At 47.5% G+C, this 21037-nt stretch overlaps 1 protein-coding gene across 1 annotated transcript; it reads right to left on the bottom strand.

Moving 5' to 3' along the window:
- Window positions 1-2346: 2346 nt before the first annotated feature.
- On the bottom strand, window positions 2347-11074 carry UNC119B (unc-119 homolog B (C. elegans)). Its single transcript, XM_006890436.1, has 5 exons — window positions 10831-11074; window positions 7298-7411; window positions 4586-4700; window positions 4287-4459; window positions 2347-2459 (listed from the first exon to the last, which is right to left on the bottom strand). Exons 1-5 carry the CDS (start codon window positions 11072-11074, stop codon window positions 2347-2349), a joined length of 759 nt encoding a protein of 252 aa, XP_006890498.1.
- Between the last annotated feature and the right edge of the window lie 9963 nt (window positions 11075-21037).

The raw sequence follows: 21037 nt of genomic DNA, 5'->3' as shown, positions 1-21037 counted from the left end.
GTAGGTCTCCAGGCTCCTTGCTAACATGCCCCTTACTGATTCAACTTCACAGAAAAGCATCATTTCCAATTCACACCCCAACTCAGGTACAAAAATGTGCCTTTCAAACTCCCTCTGGTGGCACTTCAGAGTGGCAGTCCTTGTCTAGATTTCCTGAGCAGTCAAGACACAGGGATCCCCAGCCCCAGATCCCAGACCTGTGGAGAGAAAGTGGTAAGTCCCTGTCCTTCTAGGCACAGACTCCAGTGAGAATAAGGGCCAAAGGGGAGGAGGATTTGGGGCAACTCAAGCCAACGTGGGTGCTGCTCCTTCCAATTTCCTGTTCCTCTTCCTGACCAAAGCTAACACTACAGATGGAAGGAAGCCATTCAAGATTCAAGACACACATCCAAAATACACTCTGGGCTGCTCGAGATCACATCTTGGTAAATATTTCAATGTCAAATAGCAGAACCTCTCCCAGTTGGGCTCAGTCAAGGGCAGAAGGGACCTTTCAGAACACAAATCCTAGAAGACGCTCTAACAGGAGAAATGCAAGGTGAGGAGACAGTGCTGGCGTCTGTCCAGAGTAGGGAATGACCTTTGTGCCACTTTCCCAGCAGCACCCGCGGCAGAGCCACACGTAAGGCACCTGGACGTGGAGTCGATTCACCAGCTCTGGTCAGAAGCAACCTTACTGCAGGGCACACAGTTTTTGGATCCAGGGCTGGGACATAGGGGTAATCTGAGCGCCTTTTCCACGAGGGAGCTGAACAAACAGCACGCCTGTGGGTTGGCACTGGGCCGAGGTTCAAGCGTGCAGTCTTAGAATCCACACAAGAACACTGGGCTCTGAGGCCAGGGTCAACCCAGCGGCCTTGAGGCACATGTGGCCACCTCTTCCAAGCATCTCAGAACAGAGCATTCCTGTCATCATCACTGCGACCGACTGGGTACCTACCATATATTCAAGCCCTTCTGATGTTCTTCTATCAGTGCAAAACGGACCCTAGTCACAGCAACACTCATCAGAAGGCCGGGAGTTCTGGCGAAGGACCGCAAGCTTCCCACAGTCAGACAATCATAGGGAGCTGGGGAGGTGGGAGCCCAGCCAGCAAGTGTCTGTGCACAAGAGAAGCTAAGAGGATTCCCATGATGCCTTTTTGAGAACATGCATCTTGGACAGGCTAGCTCAGCCTATTTCACCCTTCCCAAATTTCCTGGACAACTGCAACCAACAGTCTAAAGGACCAGAATTTGCAGGACTTGGGTCTGACCTTCCAGGATGACTTAAGCAACTGCAATCGGCACAAAGGCAAGAAGAATAGGAAAAGCCTCCTAAAAAAGAACTGGACAGAGTCCTGGAGGCCGATCCTCCAGAATGTGCTGTGCAGAGAAAAGCAGGGGTCTCCATGAGCAGCATGCTGGTCAGTGACCACCCTGCTCTACCCGAGCCAGGGGCGCCCTGGAGCCTGAGTAACACGATGACAGGTCTACCAGAACCTCACCTGTGCTTACCATACCATTCATGTTCTATAAATTTCAAAGAGAAAAAGAAGGAATTTAAACAAACAAAAAAGTAAGATCTAGTCTGGCCCTGGCAACTACTACTATCCCATGAGCAAAACTGACACATTCGAGTTCAGGACAAACTCCTGAGTTAGAAGCTGGGTGGAGCGGAGTGAGCTCTGGCTTCCCCCCAGTTGAGATGTGATGGCACAGCCAAGCTGAAAACAGGGTCGAGCCCCAGAGACCAGCTGTGGGCTCAGGTAAGTGGGACGCACAGATGAGCAAGTCTCCCTACAAAATGCATCTTTTAGTTTAATGGTGCCACCTACCCCGGGCATCAAAGCCTCTGCCTCCTGGCACTGGCTTCTTCCAGTTGGTCAGGATGAGGCACAGGCTGAGAACGGATTGTGCGCAGACGGCAGCTCCAGAAGTGAGAGGAGGAGCAGCCTGGGAAGCTGCAGGCACTGTCGCTAACCTGCAGGGTGCCTGATCCACCTCACCTGAGCGCGGCTGTGCCCGGCCAAGCCGGAGGCTCCTCAGGAACACCACCAAGTGGCTGTGAGCGCATGAAAATGTGCTTGCTTTGGTGTCCTGATCCCTGGAGCCTTAGCCTAATTTCTTACTTTACTACAGAACCTCTCTGACCTAACGGGCAAGGGGGAGAGAGGGGAAACTACGGGGCAGAAACACAGCACTGCTTGGCACGCCCTCTGGAGCACAGGAACCAGCCTCCCATCCCAGCCTTGACTTCCTGGGCCAGGTTCCAGACGTGTGTGGAAAACAGCAGCTTCAAGCACCTCTGTGTGCCAGGACTTCATGGCTGCAGCAAAGCATCTGCCCTGTGTGTGCTCCCAGCAGTTACTGGCCTCCATTATAGGCATAATCGGCCTTGTTGTGCATTATCAGCTTGTTGTCAACAAAGTAGAAGCTGTCAGAGCGGGTTTCATAAGGATGTTCAATCATCAGCCGAACTGTGAGTCACAAGAAGAGAGGGAAATAAAAGTTAGCTGTTCGTGCCCATGGGCTGGGAGTGACAAGTGGTATCTTGTGTCAAAGTCACTAGCTAGTCCTCCTGTTTTTGTTGTTATATGCCACAGAGTTGCTTGCAATTCACAGCGAGCCTATGTACAACAGCTCTGAACCCTGCTCGATCTTGAGCCAACCTCCCTTTACCCAAGTCACTCATCAATTCATCTCATCGAGGGTCATCTTCTCCTGTGCTATCTCTCTACCCTTCCAAGCATGATGTCCCTCTTCAAGAACTGGTCTCTCCTTCCAACATAACCAAAGTATGTCAGATGAAGCCTTAAAATCCGTGCCACCAAGGAGCAATCTGCAGAACGAACATAGTTCTCCCAGACAATGCAAATACATTGTACCAGGATAATGTCAGCTAAGAGAGCTACCTAAGAGAGCTAGGGAGAACTGGAGCCCAGAGGCCCCAAAGGTGAAGAGGACTTCAAATTTAAGGTGCAATCTCCTCTCATGGTCCTCCCTGGCTCTGCTCAGGCTGGGTTCTCAGTCAGCAGTCAAGGAAATGTGGTCACCCTGCAGCCCGCTGGAACCACAGAGGCTTATTAACTGGAGACAAATATTTAGATGGGGAAATTATTTAAAAGTCCTATGAGCCCACCACGGTAAAAAAGATTTTGTTTATATCTATAACACTGATCTTGAAGCTCTTTGGGGAACCTCTGGTGACCTAGTGGTAGGAAGCTGTGCTGTGGAAAGCTGATCCATGGGCGAAGGATGGGCAATCTCCTCACATGTGATTTATTGCCTTTGAAAACCCAGTGGAGGGTCAGCTATGAGTCAGTTCCAACTTGACAGCACACAACAAGAAGAAACTCTTTTCATTTCTTTGGCAGCGAGAAAGAAAAAAAATCTGTTCCCTTGGATAAAATCTTGTAATTTATCCTCTTTACAAGAGAATCAGATGGTTTCATAAACATTTTGCCTCATGTCTCAGCAAATTTCATGTTTCAGCAAGCCTCATTTTACCTGGGAATAGCACTGCCACAAGAGCACAGGTTGGCTGGTGACCCTGTGACTTTTCAGGATCTAAGCAGAGCCAGAGAAGACCAGCCAGTGCATGGGGCTGCTCCCCCACAACTCAGCAAAGGATATCATTCACGTCCACTTCAATGGTCTAGGAAACAGCTGAACCAAGGGCACAGAAGCTAACATCAATCAAGCCTATTCTTACTCTCCAGGTCAGCCTTCACCTGAGCCATGTAGTGACCTTGTCCTCTCACTCCCCAGCTCTGCCTGTATACCGCAGTGTGCCAACTTTTCCTAAGACGCTGCCTCCTTCATGTCATCCTTTCTATGCACAGCCAACCCACTTCTTACTGGGTCAGCTGCAACAGTGGATCTAAGCAACCTCTACTGCAGGGAAGGAAAGAGGGCAGGCCCTCAGGCCTCTGGTTCAATTTATCTGACAGTCTGATATGTACCCCATGATTAATAAAAACATGAAGCACTGATGCTGTATGCTGGGCAGGAGCAGTGACTAGAGCAGAGTGGAAACTACGAATAGCAGGGGTGAGGAGAGGGCCATATCTAATCAGAGCTATAGGGACTGTCACAGGTCTCCCCTTATCTCCCTCCCTTTCCCATAGTAGGCACTTGGCCTGTGCTAATAAAAGCTCCCATCTGGGTACAGCCTGGAGAAGGCAGAAGCTAAGCGTAAATCAGATTGCTATTTTTCTCACTTATAAAGTGAGAGCAGTGGACAGTGGGCCAGAAGGATACAACATGGCCCTAAGAATCTCGGGTAAAAGTTAGGAGATACATACTGACATCCTCAGAAAGCTGGGGGAACTCATAGATATGTTCACATGTGTTCCTGCTGCTGGGAATGCAGAACCCGAAATCAAAGTCAAAGTTCTTCAGCAAGCGCTCCCGAAAGTAGTGCCGTTCGATCATCCGGAAGTTTGACACAGGTCTGTCTCCCACGGTGAACTCCACCCTGCAAAACACACCTCCGTGAGCTCCCTCTGTGGCATTTCCTTCTCTAAGGCCAACCCAAAATTCACCCGAGCACACCCCCTCACTGTGAGCAAGGTCATCCCCCCTCAGGAACCCTGTAACTCACGTGGCCCCAACTGTCCGGAGACGGAGAAATGCTGGCGTGAACTGATAGCGCACAAAGCGTCCGGCACTTATATCCACATCTCCAGCCTCTTCCTCCTCCTCCTCCTCCTCTGGGTCTGTAGAAGCACACAGAACCATGCATGAGTGCATTTCTTGGGAACCCCAGTCCAAATGGCACAAACACCAGGGCAGGGAAGGAGGGCTGGGTGTTTTACTACACATGTGCTATGTCCTCACTTAAGATGGTGTTAGTCCCCTCATTTTTTTTTAAGGTGTATAAACTATTTATTAATAGACAAGGCCTAAAAGAGACTTATTTCTCCTCAGACACACCCACAGCACGGCCCCAGTGGCCTGTGGTTTTGGCATGCTGGCCTCAAGCTGAAAGGCCCCAGGACTGACTCAGTCTTCTGTGAGTATAGATCTTCTTCCATCGCTCCTGGTCTTCATAGAGTTTTGTTGTCTAGACCATTGGCTAGAACCAGACTGTATTTTCCATCAAGAACCTGTCTGTAACCTTATACTGGTGTGGGTTCCACATAATGGTGATCTGGCACTTCACCTCATCCTCGGTGAGCTCTCCTGACCTCGTGATGAGAACGATGTCTGCTCTCTCCTCAGCATCACATGAGCAAATCTTTGCCCTACACCCTTAGAGGAAGAGATGGCAAAGACTACTTCCCACTGCCCATTGATGCTGATGTTAAGTACTCACAGAATGTGCTGGATCAAAGTGCTCTAGGATCACTAGAGACACCAGGGTGGCAGAAGTGGTGGCATGTAGGCCTCTGTTTGAAGCTAGTTCCCTAATCATAGAATTAGGAAAGTTCAAGTTCAGAAAGGTTAAGTATCAAGTCCAAAGTCACTCAAGTGGCGAACATAGGGAGGCTGAATTCATCCCAAATCCACCTGACTCAAGAAGCTACTCTTTGTGTATTCTGACACAGAAGAGATTTGCTTTTTATATATCATTTGGGGGCTTGGGCTTTGCCCTAAGGGTAGAGCCTGGAGCACATGCTGGATTTCACTTTGACACCATCTATATTTTATAGACGAGGCCTGCTGCTGACCAAGTGAAGTACTAACCACTGACCAAAGAATAAGAATATAAAAGTTGAACATAACCAAAAGGTCCTTCAATGTGAATGGAAACATTTCTGACAGGCAGTGAGGTAAAATCATGAGAAGTAATTGCATTAGTTAAACGAAAGCTGTGACCTTCACACGCACCAATCACTAGGCCTTTGTCCTCCAGAGTGGCTGGTGGGTTGGAAATGCTAATCTTCTGGATAGAAGCCAGCTACTTAACCACTGTGCCACCAGGACAGAGTACAATGTCAGAGGAAGCCCTCTGCAGCATCCTAATACCCCTGTCACAAGCCCAAGAGCAAATGGACAAGCAGACTGAGTAAAGAGTTTGTACCTGAGGACTCTGAAGTTCCAGCCTCTCTGGGGGAGTCAGATCACATCCACTGAGGGAGTCAGACGCACCAGAGCAAGGGTGAGAGGAGGTCTTCTGAGTGAATCAAGATGCCCGTTCACTTTTGTACTGAAATTACTACTGAGCCCTGTCTAAGCCAACTCTGCACACCTGCAGTAGCTCTGAGGTCCCTGAAACATTCCAAGTACTAGGACGTGTGATTTAGGGGTATGAACACCGCAGACCCTAGAAGTTAGGAGGGTCTGGCCTTCTCTCACATAGTAAGCACCCACAGGTTTGAGCTGTTAGCTGTCCCAGTCAGTACTAGATCATGAGAGCATAAACACTGGGTGGGGCGAGGAGACCAGCCCAGCCTTGACTGTCATAAATCTGAGCTGAGACTGCAGACAAGTCCCAATTCATCTTCGATCATAATACTTGGCTTATCAAATTGGCAGGCTCTTTTTAAGTAGCAAATGAAAAGAGAATACCCTTGATAGCTTTTTTAAAAAAATGATATTACAGACCATGGCGTTCTGATATCTGATTAATTTTAAGGGTATCAAATCACCAGTATTGGGTTTCAAAGACTTATGGAGTCCCCTTAGAGAGACATTAATTACTTGGAAACAACATCCAAACATGAGACGAGTACAGCCAGGGCTAATTTAAATAGGTGAGTTTTTGATCTGGGCTCTCTGTTCTTCAAAAAAATGGTGGCAATTAAAGTTCAAACTAGGCTTTAGTGGGGAATCCGAGGAACTATTTCAAGGAAAGGATGACAAGGTGAAGCTCACACTGCCTCATGGTCTGGACTGAAAATCCCAATGTCACCCCTCCAGAATGTCCCCAGGATTCAAGGCTCAGGTGAACTTTTGTCATTATCTTTTCTCTTAAAGGATTTCTTTGCTCATTAGTGGCAATGTGATTAGTGACAAGGAGCAGAGAAAAACCACTAGAAAGCCACTTGGAAATTCTAAGCCTCAGTTTCTTTAACTGTAAAATGGGGATGATAACATGTCCTCACAGAGTTACGAGGATTACAGTAGTTGATGTGCATATTCAACTGTTTAATACAATGACCAACAGATAGCCCAATAAATGCTTCATGGCACAGCTTCAGATCAGCACACCCACCAGGCCCTTAAGTGTTCCCAACAGGAAAAGGAGATGCACTTAAACAGGGGATCATGGGAAGGAACCAAGCAAGTGGACCATGTCAGAATCTATGACACACAACAAACAGTTCCAGCCTCAGGAAAGCTTCGTTCCAAACTCACAGGTGAGGCCTACCTGACACACAGGGTTTGGCGATCTCAAAAAGCACTGTTCCCGTCTCCAGATCGCGAATTTTGAAGCGGGTGAAGTCAATACTGTAGATGTTGTCTTCAGGTTTGCACAGGTAATCTGAAAGGGAGAAGAGGGGACAATGCTCTTAAGGAATCTCTCAAGGTATTTCCGTTTTTAATTTATTTCCTTACTAAAGTCTCACGTTTTGACTTCAGGTTCATTCTTATATAATTGATCTAAAACACCATTATGTTGCCTCAAGTCGTGTGAAGAGAACTAAGGGAGCCAAGAAAAAAAGAAAAAAGGGAAAAAAAAGAACCTGAATGAAAGATTGTCCTAATTTCTATTTTTATATCTTAAAATCATAGGCGGCTGCCAGTATAGTCACAGGGGGTTGCACTGCTAACACAAAGGTAGTTCAAATTCATCAGTGAAGAAAGATGAACAATCTCCCGTGCGTTTCACAGCCTCGTGAAAACTTGCTAGAGAGTCAATTGTGAGTCAGTTCCAACTTGATAGCCGTAATAGAGAGAGGTATGTTGGAATAAGGGGTAGGAAAAAGGGATATGAGGCAGTGTGGGAAGGACACCTCAAATGACCTATTAACCTTTTGTGATTAAAAAAATAAATAAATCTCTTTTCGAGCATTATAATGGGTAATACAAGAACTCTGACTGCCTAGTGCTAAGGAGTTACACTACCAATCCAAAGGCAAATGGTTCCAATCCACTAGATGCTCCACAGGAGAAACATGGGCAGTCTCTACCTGTGCAATTACTGCTTCTGAAAGCCCACTAGACAGTTCTGACTTGAAGGTACATAATAACAACAATGGATAACACAGAGTCCTGGTGGTGTGGTGGTTAAGCACTTAACTGATAACTGAAAGGTTGTCAGTTCTAGCTTACCACTCGCTCTACTGGAGAAAGATGTGATAGTGTGCTCTGTAAAGATTTACAGTCTTGGAACTCCTACGTTGTTATGTGGCATCAAGTTGAAACTGACTCACAGAGCACTCTACGGTTTTTCTAGGTTTTCAGAGGCAATAAATCACACAGGAGGAGACTGCCCATCTTTCTCCTGTGAAGCAAGCCGTTGTTGGATTTGAACAATGTGACGTTCCTCGAAGCCACCAGAACTCCCCTGAGGCTCAGACAGGGGAGTTCTATGCTGCCCTAAAGGGTTACCAGTGTTGGGTCAAATCCTAGGTAAAGAATGGATAGTATAAAAGGACTCCTGGTGGCCCAAAACGGTGCTCTGGTGGTATAGTCCGAAGGGAGGGGCACTGCTAAACCAAAGGCCAGCAGTTCCAATCCACCAGGAAAAAAGATGCACAATTTATAGCCTGGAGTGTCAGCTATGAGTGCGTTCTGACTCAACAGCAAGTTGAGTGAGTGGTGGCAAAAGAGTTAATCACTTAGCCTGTAACTGGAAGGCTGATAGGTCAAGCCCACGCACCAGCTCTGCAGGACAAAGACCTGCTGATCCAACGGGGCAGCTGTCTTCTGTTCCTGGGGTCACCCTGGGTCAAAAAATGGACTCAATGGCACCACACGCCAACAATGGATAATATGGTGCTTGTTGGTCACATATGAATGCAATACAGCCAAGTCTTTCAGGCAAAGATCAGATGGTGAATATTTCAGGCCCTGCAAAATCCTCAACTCTGCTCCAGTGGCACAAGGGCCACCACAGGCAGTACGCAAATGAAGGTGCATGGTTGGGAGCCAATCTTCCTCACTTCAGAAACACTGCAATTTGAATTTCATGTCATAATCATATCTCACAAAGTAATCACTTGACTCATCTTTAAACATTCAACAATGTCATTCTTAGCTTATGAACTATAATACATCAGGCGGTGGGGAGGGTCCCGTGAGGGTCCCTGGGGAAGGCGGAGGTCAGCTAGGGCCTGCAACAGCCTGAACAGCTAATGAAACAGCATGCTCCTAGGTCATTTCCCGAAGTTACAGACTAAAATCGGCTCCCTTTACTGCTTAATTTCCCCACATCCCTACAATGTTTCTAGACAGCATATTCTCTCCACAGTTCCAACTGGCACTGGATCTTATACTGACTGTTTGCTTAAGTCGCTTTGAGCTTTGCAAGCTGTCTTTCCAGAAACTGCACACTTGAAAGCCACTCATTCGTTTTTACCTCTCCCCCCAAAAAATCCCACAGAGATGATTTCTGGACCTTAAGAGTGTCCCCAGTAAACCAACTGCTGAAGGGGACAGGGAGAGGAGGAATCAATTCCAAGGGTCACCAGCTGTACCCTGTGGAAGAGAAAAGGTGGTGCTTTCCAAGATGGAATGCAGATGTCTGTTTCAGTACTATAGCACCAACCTAGGCCCCCCAAAACAGGCTCCAAATGACCACCTAAGACGTCAGGCGCTGGGTATTTCCTGATCGAAAGAGTCCAAAAGGAAAAGTGGGTCAGAACAGAAATGGCTTTTCTCACATTGTCCCTCCAGAGACACACCCAGGCATGCAAATAGGCAATCTCCACCCAAACAGAGTGTGTGTGGGGAAATGGGGCCAGTAAAGTACACAGAAATACAGTCAAACCTTTCTAAGAGATGAGACCACGTCTGCAAGTCGGCTGGATCAAGACCCACTTCCCTTAGACCTCCATCACCAGGTCACTGGGGCTTGCCACCCGTTCCCGGGGTTTCGCCCGAGCAGCTCTGGGCTGATTTGCAAGTTAGATTGACACCAAGGCTGCCAGGCGAGCCAGGACGCCGGCAGAGCTGGGGTTTCAGGGAGGGAATGGGCAGGGCGCCCCAGGTCTGACCAGGTAACAGTAGCTCCTTAGGGGAAATAATACCAGGAGCCCGGGCTCATTGAAAGGAGGAAGCAGCACCAGGTCAAGGTTGGGCGCTGTGCTTCTCCCCGCGCGAGACGGGTTGGATTTTACGCAAAATCCAGCACGCTGGATTCACTGAGAGCAAACCTAAAAAGAAGTACGATTCACATTTTCCGATCTTGTTCACGAACGGAAACTTTTGCAATTTTTTTTTTTTAAAGAATTGTGGCAAGGTTTTAAAGGTGCAGAAAATGCCCGGCAAGGCGTTTGGGGAAGGCAGCGCCCACCTGCACACAAAGGGGTCCCTCCCGGGGGCAGCGGGGGACGGAGGGCGGCGGGCAGGTGGAGGCTCCGGCCGCGCAGAGGGTGCGGAAGCCGGGGACACGCCGGCTGAGCGGGAACCTCACTGATTCAGGGGGACCCAGCCTGGGGAGAGCAAGGGGTCCCCAACTGACCAGGGACACCAGGCGTCCGGCTTGGTTGAAGGGGGAGCCCCGCCTCGGCCCGGAGGTCCGGCGGGGTGGTCAAGCTCAAGGGGAGCCCCTTCCCGGCTCGGGGTGGACAGCGGAGAGCGGCCCCCGCCCGCGGAGCTGCGAAGCGCGCGGCCCGGCCGCCAGGGGCCTGGGTGGCCCTCGGGCCGGACGAGCGGGGAGTGGCCGCGCGCCGGCTGACGGCCACCCGGGGGTCGGGGCCTGGCACGAGGGGAGGGCGCGACGGGCCCGGCACTCACTCTCGGTGACCCGGCTGAGGCGCAGGACGTGCTCGGGTCGGATGGTGTCCAGCGCCAGCAGCTCCTGCTCGGTGACCGCTGCCCCGCCGCCGTCGTCGGCTGCGTGATGGGGCGCCTGCCGCCGCGCCTTAAGTCGGTTCAGGACGCCGGCGCCCGCCTTTTTCTTGTCCTCCTTGCCGGCCACCAGCGCCCCGGGCCCGGCCGCCGGCCCCGCGGCCACTGTCTTCGGGTTCGACCCGCTCATCGTTCCGCCGCCAAGATGGCCGCCGCCTCCACAGCGCCGTAACTATGGAGGCGGGGGCGGGGCCTGGCCGGCACCTGGGACGGGGCGGGGCCAATGGGGCGGGGGCAGCTGCGGGGCGGGGCCAATGGGACGAGGGCAGCTGCAGGGCGGGGCCCGAGGCCGGGGGTTGGGCCTTTCACAAACCACACCAGCCCGCTGAGGAATTGGAGACTCTCCTCCATCAGCCACATTTTACTTTTTTCTTCACCTTTTACTTTTATTTTGTACCAGCAATTGATTTTCTATTATGCTATTATTTTCTATTATAATATTTCTATTATTCTATTTGGATAATTGTTGTTGTTGTTAACGTGCCGTCGAGTCGCCTGCGACTCATAGCGACCCTACGAACAAAAGACCTGAACCCCATTCTATAACTATCATTGTTTCTCTAAGTTCATAGTTTCCAGAAGCATGTTGCCTAAGAAGTGGGTGCCACTTCTGCTTCCAAACTTGTCAATCTGGGAGCTCCACCAAACACTGTCAACTATGGGTAATCATTATGGCATCTGACACACCAGTGGTATAGGTTCAGCATCACAGCAACCCCAAGATACTGAAGTACAGCAAATTGACACACCAGTGATCTCTAGATAGAATCTTGATTAAAACAGCGCTTGCATCTTCAGGACCACCCTCCGGTTAGACTGAGGACATCATGATTGGACGGGTGGAGGGCCAGCACAAGAACCTGAAGAATCTGCAAGTGTTAATTGACACAGTAATTGGGTAAGTGTGTCAGAGACAATGTGACTGTGCATAGGGTCGAGTGAACAACAAATCTTACTAGGGGAACTCTAGTGGGTTGTTTGTTACAAGGTGCTCATTGAGGGCAACCCAGAAGTCTTATGAACAGATCTGACCTTGTCTTACATGTTCCATCTTCACCATCTCTGACACACTTAGAGTCCACCGCTGCAGTCACTGTCAGTCCATCTTGTGGAGGGTCTTCCTCTCTTTTGCTGACCCTTTACCTTTCCAAGTATGATGTCACTCTCCAAGGAATAGCCTCTCCTAGCAACATGCCCAATGTATGAGATGAAGCTTTGTCATCCTTACCTCCAAGCAGCATTCTGGCTGCACTTTCTCCAAGACTTATCTATTTGTTCTTTTAAGCAGTCCATGGTGGAGGAAGACTGTCACAGTTGCCCCTAGGCCTGATCACTCTTTGAAGAAACCTGATAATTTCTCCTGATAAGGCTAATCACCCATATTATCTTCCCTAAAGCAGGAGGATGGGCAAGCTCCTCCTGTGTTATTGCCTCTGAAAACTCACTGGGTCAGCTAGAAGCCCCTATAAAAAGAAAATTGTCCACGGCTGCCCATTTTTACCTTCTCTGAGAGGTTGGTGTCCCTCTCAGACCATGCCAATAGAAGCCTGTTCATTTCTTGGAACTAGTTTCCCTCTCCCTTTTTTCCTAACACATGAAACATTCACTACTCTTGTCCAACACCATAGCTCAAAGGCATCAATTCTTCTTGTCATCTTTACTCACTGTCCAGCTCTCAGATGCATAGCAAGTGACTGACAAGACCATGGTCTGAATCAGACAAACCTCAGTAATTAGGAGAGGTTCCTAACAGCAGTCTTTACAGTAGTCAAGACATCTCCTGACTGCTGGTACAAAAGGTGTTGACTGTGGATCTAAGTCAGATGAAATCGTTGACAATTTCCATCTTTTCTCCATCCATCAGGATGTCCAGCGGTGAGGATCCAAAGGTGAAGGCTGCTGTTGTTGACTGCTGTCATATTGAGCACGACTCACAGCGACTCCATGAACAAAATAATGCCTTTCTATAACTATTGTCGTTTCTCCAAGTTCATAGTTTCCATAGGCATGTGGTTTAGAAAGTGGATGTCACTCCTGCTTCCAAACCTGTTTTACAACTGGGAGCTCCAACAAACACTGTTCACATTGGGAAATCATTATGGCATTTCACACCCCAATGGCACAAGGTTCAGCGTTACGGCAAACCCAGATTACCTCAGTACAGCAAATTGGCAGAGTGATGTCCATAGTGGAAGAATGTTCCTCCAAAATATAACACTAGTCTGACGTAGTGGTTAAGTATCATCAGATCAACTACGACTCAGAGTTACCCTACCAAAAAAAAAAAAAAAAAACCTGAACTATGTTCTATAATTAACTTCATTTATTTATGTTGTTAAGAGTTTCCAGAGGCATCCAAAGTTATATCCAAAGGTAGGTAGTTCAAATCTCTTTGAAGGAGAAAGATGAGCCATCTCCTCCTGTGTGATTTATTCCCTCTAAAAAGACCATGAATTGGTTCTTACTGGATGGTACTAGGGAGCTTGGGGGGATTAGTGCTAAGGAGTTACAATGACAACCCAAAGGCATAAGGTTCCAATCCATGGAAGAAAGACGGACAGTCTCTTCCTGTGTGATTTTTCTGTCACTGAAAACCCACTGGTGAGTTACTTATGAGTTGGTTTCATAATGCAACAACAAACCTTACTGAATCTACTCTAGGGCTGGGTTATAGGAAATATTACCCTCTATTTGAGTTTGTCTCATTCTTTGCTGAATTCCTAGCCATAACTAATACCTGATAGTGATCGCCGTTCAATGATCGAATGACTGCGTGAATGAACAGTGAAAGCTTGAACTGCTCTGACGGAACCCCCAGGAAAACTGCTGGGCACATAATTCACTGTGTGGCTGTTCCCCTTGACCATACAAGTAGGAATTAACTAGAACAAGCCAGTATCTGCTAACTTTCACAACAGGTGTACAGCAAAAGTGCTATTAGGGCACACCAAAACCAAAAAAACAGATCCAGTGCCAGCCAGTTGGTTTTGATTCACAGGGACTCCGTGGGGCAAAGAATTTCCCTGAGGGTCTCCAAGTGAGCTTCCACATCTTTCCTGGAGAAGCAGCTGGTAGATTTGAACTACCAACCTTTCAGTTAGCAGCTCAACATTTAACCCACTGTGTTACCAGAATACCTGACATTCATGATTACTTTTGCCCAGCTACATTGAAAGCTTGACGGGTTAAGGAGAGACCTTACAGGGTACTCTACCTTGGGAGTCAATCATGGTCTCACCTGTTGAAAAAGTGGGTGGGGGGAGGCTGCTATCTTACACCCAGAGTAATAGAGGCCTTGAGCTGGTCCCAGAAACCCACTCTCCTGGGTTGTTTCTGAGATTGATCATGGCAAAATGTATATGCCCAGCCTGATACCACCACTCAGCCAGACTTAAGCTGGAGTGTGATACCCTCATTCCACCCTGGTTAGCCCCATGGTCATCCCTTTCTTATCATCAGTGAGAACAGTCTGGGAAGGTTCCTGGACCAAGACTAAGCCTGAGCCCACGCTCGCTGCCAAACTGGGTGGAATTAGGTGGCCAAGGTCCCAACTATATGCTGCCTTGTCTTGGAGAGATTAAAAAAAACCACTGGGCAGCACTTAGCAAACCTTTCAGGGAGATTTTAGTAAATGTGTACAAAGAATAAAAGTCTTTCCCTTTGCAAACAGTTCTTTTTGAACCAATCAACGGTGAACGGTTACTCAAGAATTTCTGGAACTTTTAGTATGTTAACTCAATTAGGAATGGCCAAGAGTGGGCTTTTAGCCTGTTTCCCACACGCACTTGCTCAATAAACCTTTGTTCTCAAACTGCCAAGACTAGCTTCTGGGACCCCAGCTTCTCTTTCTAGGGATGACTACAAATGAATGTACTAAGTTCTTTACCTGCAATTCCACACCCAGGAACTTGGCCAACCCATAAGCCCAAGAATATTCACTGCAGGACCATTCTGTAATGTCAAAAAATTACAAATAAGTTAGTAAGTGCCTCCATGGTCGATCTATGTCTAATAACATGAATAGATCTCAAAGATCAAATAAGTAGGGAGAAAAAAAGCAAGTCACAGAATCCTACCTCTGGGGGAAAAAAATCTAAGAATATACAGAAATGAAATGTTCCGTCAGAGTGCTGGAGAGATATATGAGTGCTGACTTTGGTTTTCCCTTTGGGAAGTAAACAGGAAGATGGTGTTCATAGTAGTAATAGCCATTTCTGTACTACTTTATCACAGCAAGTATGTGATCACAGGTTGCATGTGTACTTTTTTAAAAAACAAAATATATTAAAAATCTGGAACAAGAGGTGCATTGCACAGTGAATGGGGGAGGGAGAAGGGAGGAAAATGTACAACAATAAAAGAAAACTCAATCTTTCTGTAAACCTTTGTTAAATAAAACCCCACAAAATATAAAGAAAAAAAAAACAATCTTGGGATCGGAGCTCTGGTGGCCTAGTGGTAAGAAGCTGTGGTGCAAACTCAAAGGCACATGGCTTAAATCCACAAGCTACTCTGCAGGGGTAAAAGAAGGGGAATCTTCTCCCATGGAGTTTACTTCCTCTGAAAACCTGCTAGAGGGTCAGATATAAATCAGCTCCGACCTGACAGTACACATCACCATCTTGAGATCTGTGCCTAAACGATGGACTTTATGCCAAAGCAGCTTTATTTTATCTCAAAATTTATAAGCATACATGATAGTTGTTATGTGCCATCGAGTCATTTGTGACTCATAGCGACCCTATGTACAGCAGCCCTAAACTCTGCTGTCCTGTGCTAATCGCACTGTCTCTGACACTCCCATCCCAATTACCCCAGTCATTCAATCAATTCACCTCATTAGAGGGCCTTCTCCTCCTGCACTGCCCCTCCAACCTCCCAGGCATGATGTCCTTCTCCAAGGACCAGTCTCTCCTTACCTGTCCAAAGTATGTTAGAGGGAGCCTCAGAATCGTTGCCTCCAAGGAGCCACCCGGTTTAACCCTTTCCAGGATCAATCTGTTTGTTTTCCTAGCAGTCCATAGTACATTCAATACTCTTCTCCAGCACCACAGCTCAAAGGCATCAATCCTCTTTCTATCCTCCTTGGTCATTGTCCAACTCTCTGATGCATAACAAGTGATTGCAAAGACCATGGCCCGTATCAGAGGCAACGTAGTCTCCGGAGACACAAACCTGCTCGTTGAAACTGAGGAGGACCTGAAGCGCTTGCTGCAGAGGGTCAAGGACTGCAGCCTCCAATATGGACTGAGGCTGAATGTCAAGAAGACAAAGATTCTCACCACTGGACCAATTGGCAGCATCAGGATGGATGGTGAAGAGATTGAGATTGTTCACAGCTTTAGTTTGCTTGGCTCCACAGTCAACACTCTTGGCACCAATAGCCAGGAAATTAAAAGGCGCATTGCCATGGGAAAGTCTGCTGTTAGGGACCTCTCCAAAGTACTGAAGAGCAATGGTGTCTCTCTGGAGTCTAAGGTGCATACATGATTACATTTTTTTTTCTGCTCAAGAAACAAACACCTGAGCTCAAGAAACCAAAGTCTGTACTCTAGTGACGACTATGAGCTCTGGTTAAAGAGAATGTTATTGTTGCTGTTAGGTGCCACCGAGTAGGACTCATAGAGACCTTATGAACCCTGTCCTGTCCTGCGCTATCCTTGTCATCTCTGACACGCTCAAGCTCACTGCTGCAATCAGTGCCAATCCACCGATAAAAGGCCTTCCACTCCTTCACTGACCCTCCACCTCTCCAAGCATCATGTCCCTTTCCAAGGAATAAGCCCTTTTTTTTTTTTCTTTTTATTTTATTATTTTTGTGTGAGTGTACCATCAAATCAGATCTGACTGGTACAGGAGGAGATTGTCCCTCCTTCCCCGGCAGAGCATCTGGTGAGGAATAAGCCCTTCTAACAACCCAGACTATGCCTCTTAATAAGGTAAGTGCAATCAAATCAGCTCCATCTCATAGTGACCTGAGTATCAACTATGTCCTATGCTGCACCACTATGCCTTCAGAATAGAAAAATAACAAAAAGTTTAAAAAGGGAGGGCTTATGGAGGAAGGAGGGGGAAAAATAGGGCTTTGACTGCCAACTTGACTTTCATCACCAAATCTTCCTAAAGGCTTTTTAAAAAAAATGTTATTATTGTTATGTGCCCTCGAGTCACTTGCAACTTACAGCAACACTATGTACAATAGCCCTGAAACCTGCTCTACCCTGTGCCAACTTGACTGTCTCATCTACCCTCATTACCCCAGACACTAAATCAATCCATCTCATTGAGGGTCTCCCAGTTTGTCCCTCTCCAAGGACCAGTCCCTCCTTGTAACATGTCCAAAGTATGTCAGACAAAGCCTCCGAATCCTTGCCTCCAAGGAGTAGCCTGGTTTCACCCTCTCCGGGACAAACTTGTCTGTTCTCCTGGAAGTCCATGGTATATTCAACATGCTTCTCGAGCACCACAGCTCCAAAATAATCAATTCTCTATCATTACTAGTTACTGTCCTGCTCTCTGACACATAGCAAGCAATTACAAAGACTAAGGCCTTAAGTCTCCAGAATGACATCATTGTTCTTCAGTACTATGAAGGGGTCCCTGACATCCGACTTTCCAACTGCAACTCGTCTCTTGATTTTCTGGCTGCTGGTACCAGGAAAGTTGACTGTGGAAATAAATTTTGGAAATTATCTGCACTGACACTCTGGTTTGGGGAAGTTGACAAAAAGGATTACTGCACTCAATGCTAATCCCAAGGTCCCCGGTGAGACACAGAAAGGCAGAAGCAGAGGCTGGCCTCCTTTTCACCCTGCTCTGTGCATGCCCCTCCAGCTGGCCGTCTCGCCTCCCTCACTGTGTGAGGTGTGACAGTGGCTATTTTCCAGGGAAGTCTTAAAGTAGTAAGGCAGCCCGCCTCCAACCAGGCCAGGCAGGTGGGGCTCAGCGCCAGCACGGCCAAAGCAAACAAGACATCAGAGAGCCTTTCTCTGGCGAGATGAGAAAGGGCCAGGCCTCCTTCCTGCTCATGTGGGGGATCAACAAGTCGTGCCTGTGACTGGTATGCCCTGTGGTCTGTGACTGAGAACTAGTCATTTCCCTAGCACCCAAGTCACTCCACTTCCTGACCCAGGGTTGTTTTTTAAAAAGGACTCATTTATAGTCCACCTGTTTCTAAAAAGGATTTCTCCAACATGTTCCAAAGGTATACAGTACAAGTGTGGCGAGTGAAAAAGTCACCGAGCTTTATGGAGAGCAGTTGCATTCACTCTTCAATCTAGAAACCCCTTAAGGGAATTCTAAATCAATACTTGTGCACAAGGATGTACACACATCTATGTTGACTGTAGCTGTTTGCACTGGCAAACAATTAGCACAATCTTAATGTCCAATATATACAAATGTATGATCTAACCATAAAATGTGTATCTTTGTGATTAAAAATGTACATATATTGACATATGCACAAATGCTCTAAAATACAGTAAAAAAGTATACCGTCAACCTGCTTAAAGACTATACATGTGTACCTGTATGTTAATCTCCCACCTGTCAGTCTATCACACAAGGGTGGTTTACACGCTCCTGCGATGTTGTTATTGTGTACTGTTGAACCGGAACTGATCCACAGCTGACCCTCTGGTAGGTTTTTAAAGGCAGTTAATCACATAGGAGACTGCCCATCCTTCCACAGAGCTGCTTGTGGATTCAAACAGCCTGCCCTTGGGATTTCAATGCAGCTTCTTACCATGAGGCCACCTGTGATGTTACAGAATCATTGTTTAAAATACCAGTAGGGTTACCCAGGGTGCACAGATGTCAGTGGAGCTTCCAAACCGAGAGACTAGGAAGAAAGGCCTGGCATTCTGCTCCCCAAACTGTTGTTGTTAGGTGCTGTTGAGTTGGCTCAGACTCCAAGTGACCATATGTAGAGCAGAGCACAACAGTGCCCTGACTCATGCCGCCCCCACGAGGAGCCCACTGCCGGTTCATCTTGCCGAGGGTCCGAGGGTCCTCCTCTTCCTTGTGGATCTTCTACATTACTGGAGCATGACATCCTCCCTTCAGGGACGGGTCCCTCCTGGTAAATGCCCAAATATGAGACAAAAATCAAGCCAACTGAAAACAGAATGTCGGTTACTCTCTTGCCTTGTAGCCGGAATCAGTCGTTAAAGGACACATGAAGTAGAAGGCAAGTGGCGGGGGGAAGCCCCAGGTGAGATGGAAATGCTGGTGATTCTGAGGATGACATGGCCAGGAACACTGTGCTGTTACACCTAGACTCACCATCAGCTGTGGCTGACTTGACTGCAGCTAACTAGCTTGTTGTTAGATGCCATCGAGTCAAGTATGACTCATAGAAACTCTATGAACAGATCTTAACCCTGTCTATCCTGTGCCATCCTTACTGTATATTATACTTGAGCTCAATGCTAGTCACAGTGTTAATCCATCTCGTTGAAGGTCTTCCTCTCCTTTGCTGACCCTCCACCTTTCCAAGTATGATGACCCTCTCCAAGGAACAGCGTCTCCTGGCAACATGTCCAAAATATGTCCAAAGAAGCTTCACCCTCTTTGATTTCAAGGCAAAGATGAACTCTGGCTTCACTTTTTCCTAGACATAGTGTTCTTTGGTAATACACGGAACACTGAAATACAAAAGATGCCACAATGCCACCTGCATTACCCTCCAGGGACTAGAAATACAGGCATGGGAATGATGAACATCTAAACTGTGCATTCCAAGTTTTAAGAATGCATTTATGCATTTCTTGTATCCTTTATAGAAGTCTTAAAGAATACTTTCTTTTTCACAGAGAGACAATAATAAATCCCTTAAGCAGCCATTACCCAGTTTCAGTAGTTAACAATGAAGCAGTCTATCATGGCACTAGGAGCCCAAGTTTTGATGACTGGCTGGGTTCCAGTCTGGCTTTGCCACTTACCAGTGATGTATGTGACTTGGAGTTACTTACCAGCTTTGAGTCTTTTTTCCTTCTTTTAAGCCAGTCTAGGATCACATCTTTCCTAAGGTGGCTGTGATGAGGAAGTGAAAAACAACAACAGAAAGCACTGTGCTTGTTGCCAGGGAGGTGCCCCAGGAAGGGACACAGGACCATCTACTTAAGTGGCCTTTTCCCAGGATCCCTTTGCTGATGCAGATCTACACCATGGATCTGGACACACTCATGTCAGAGTTGAGAGGAAATGAGTGGGGATCAAGGTCTAGGGGGAGCAACAGTGGACCCAGGAAAACATGTCTCTGTCCAAGGCTTGGGTATTGTTTTTAACTAAAGGAACAAACAAGAGTAAGACTCCTGAGCCAGAGCACCACCTTGAGGTGGCTTAACCATCTCAGGTTGCCAGGGAGTAAAGACTAGCTGGCTCCAAGACCTCATGCCCCACCCTTTTCTGCCTGGATCCTTCACAAGCTTTCCAGTAAGTATTGGAAAAGCTCATCCTTCTTCCTCTATGGGGGAGGGGGGGTGCTAAGTATGGAGACAGGTCTGCACGTGGGCTCCAGCCAACAGGGAGCCTGATTTCCTTAGGAAGATTAAGATCTAGCCCCACTGAGTGGTCCAACCCAAGCCCGGCACTTGGCCCAAGATCTCCTGTCAGTTAATTTCCCTCCCTTACAACTCCCTAGAGCAGGGCTTCTTCAGGTCTCTTCCCTCCTTGGCAGCTTGAGCAAAGATTCTTGAAATAGTAACAGTTAAGTGTGAATTAGTAAAGGACTCCTGTTACGGGTGGGCTCAGTTTAAGAAAGAGGCTCTGTGGCAGCAAACTCCAACCACACTGGCCTCATTCTTGGAGCCAAGCACTGAATTCTATCTTTCAAGGACTAAGTAAAGAAGGTAGATAGCCTAGCTCTCTACTTCCCCACTCCCACAGTAGAGCCCTCCAGTCCCATCTGGGGATTAAAGAATACTATAGCTATACAAATATATATGGTTTTTAGCTAATACAAGGCTACTAATCACTCAGCATCCTGGAGAAAAAATGAGATACAAGATTAAGAGCCAAAGTCGTATTGTAAAATCTCTGCTCTGCCTTTCGCTTGCAGGCTGCGTGGCCATGGGCAAGTCATTTCTCT

Source organism: Elephantulus edwardii, unplaced genomic scaffold (genome assembly GCF_000299155.1).
Source record: "Elephantulus edwardii isolate Elephantulus edwardi_28Jun2011 unplaced genomic scaffold, EleEdw1.0 scaffold00089, whole genome shotgun sequence".
NCBI classification, from domain to species: Eukaryota; Metazoa; Chordata; class Mammalia; order Macroscelidea; family Macroscelididae; genus Elephantulus; species Elephantulus edwardii.
The sequence above is the reverse complement of the archived record's forward strand: the minus strand, read 5'-3'. Positions and strand labels throughout refer to the sequence as shown.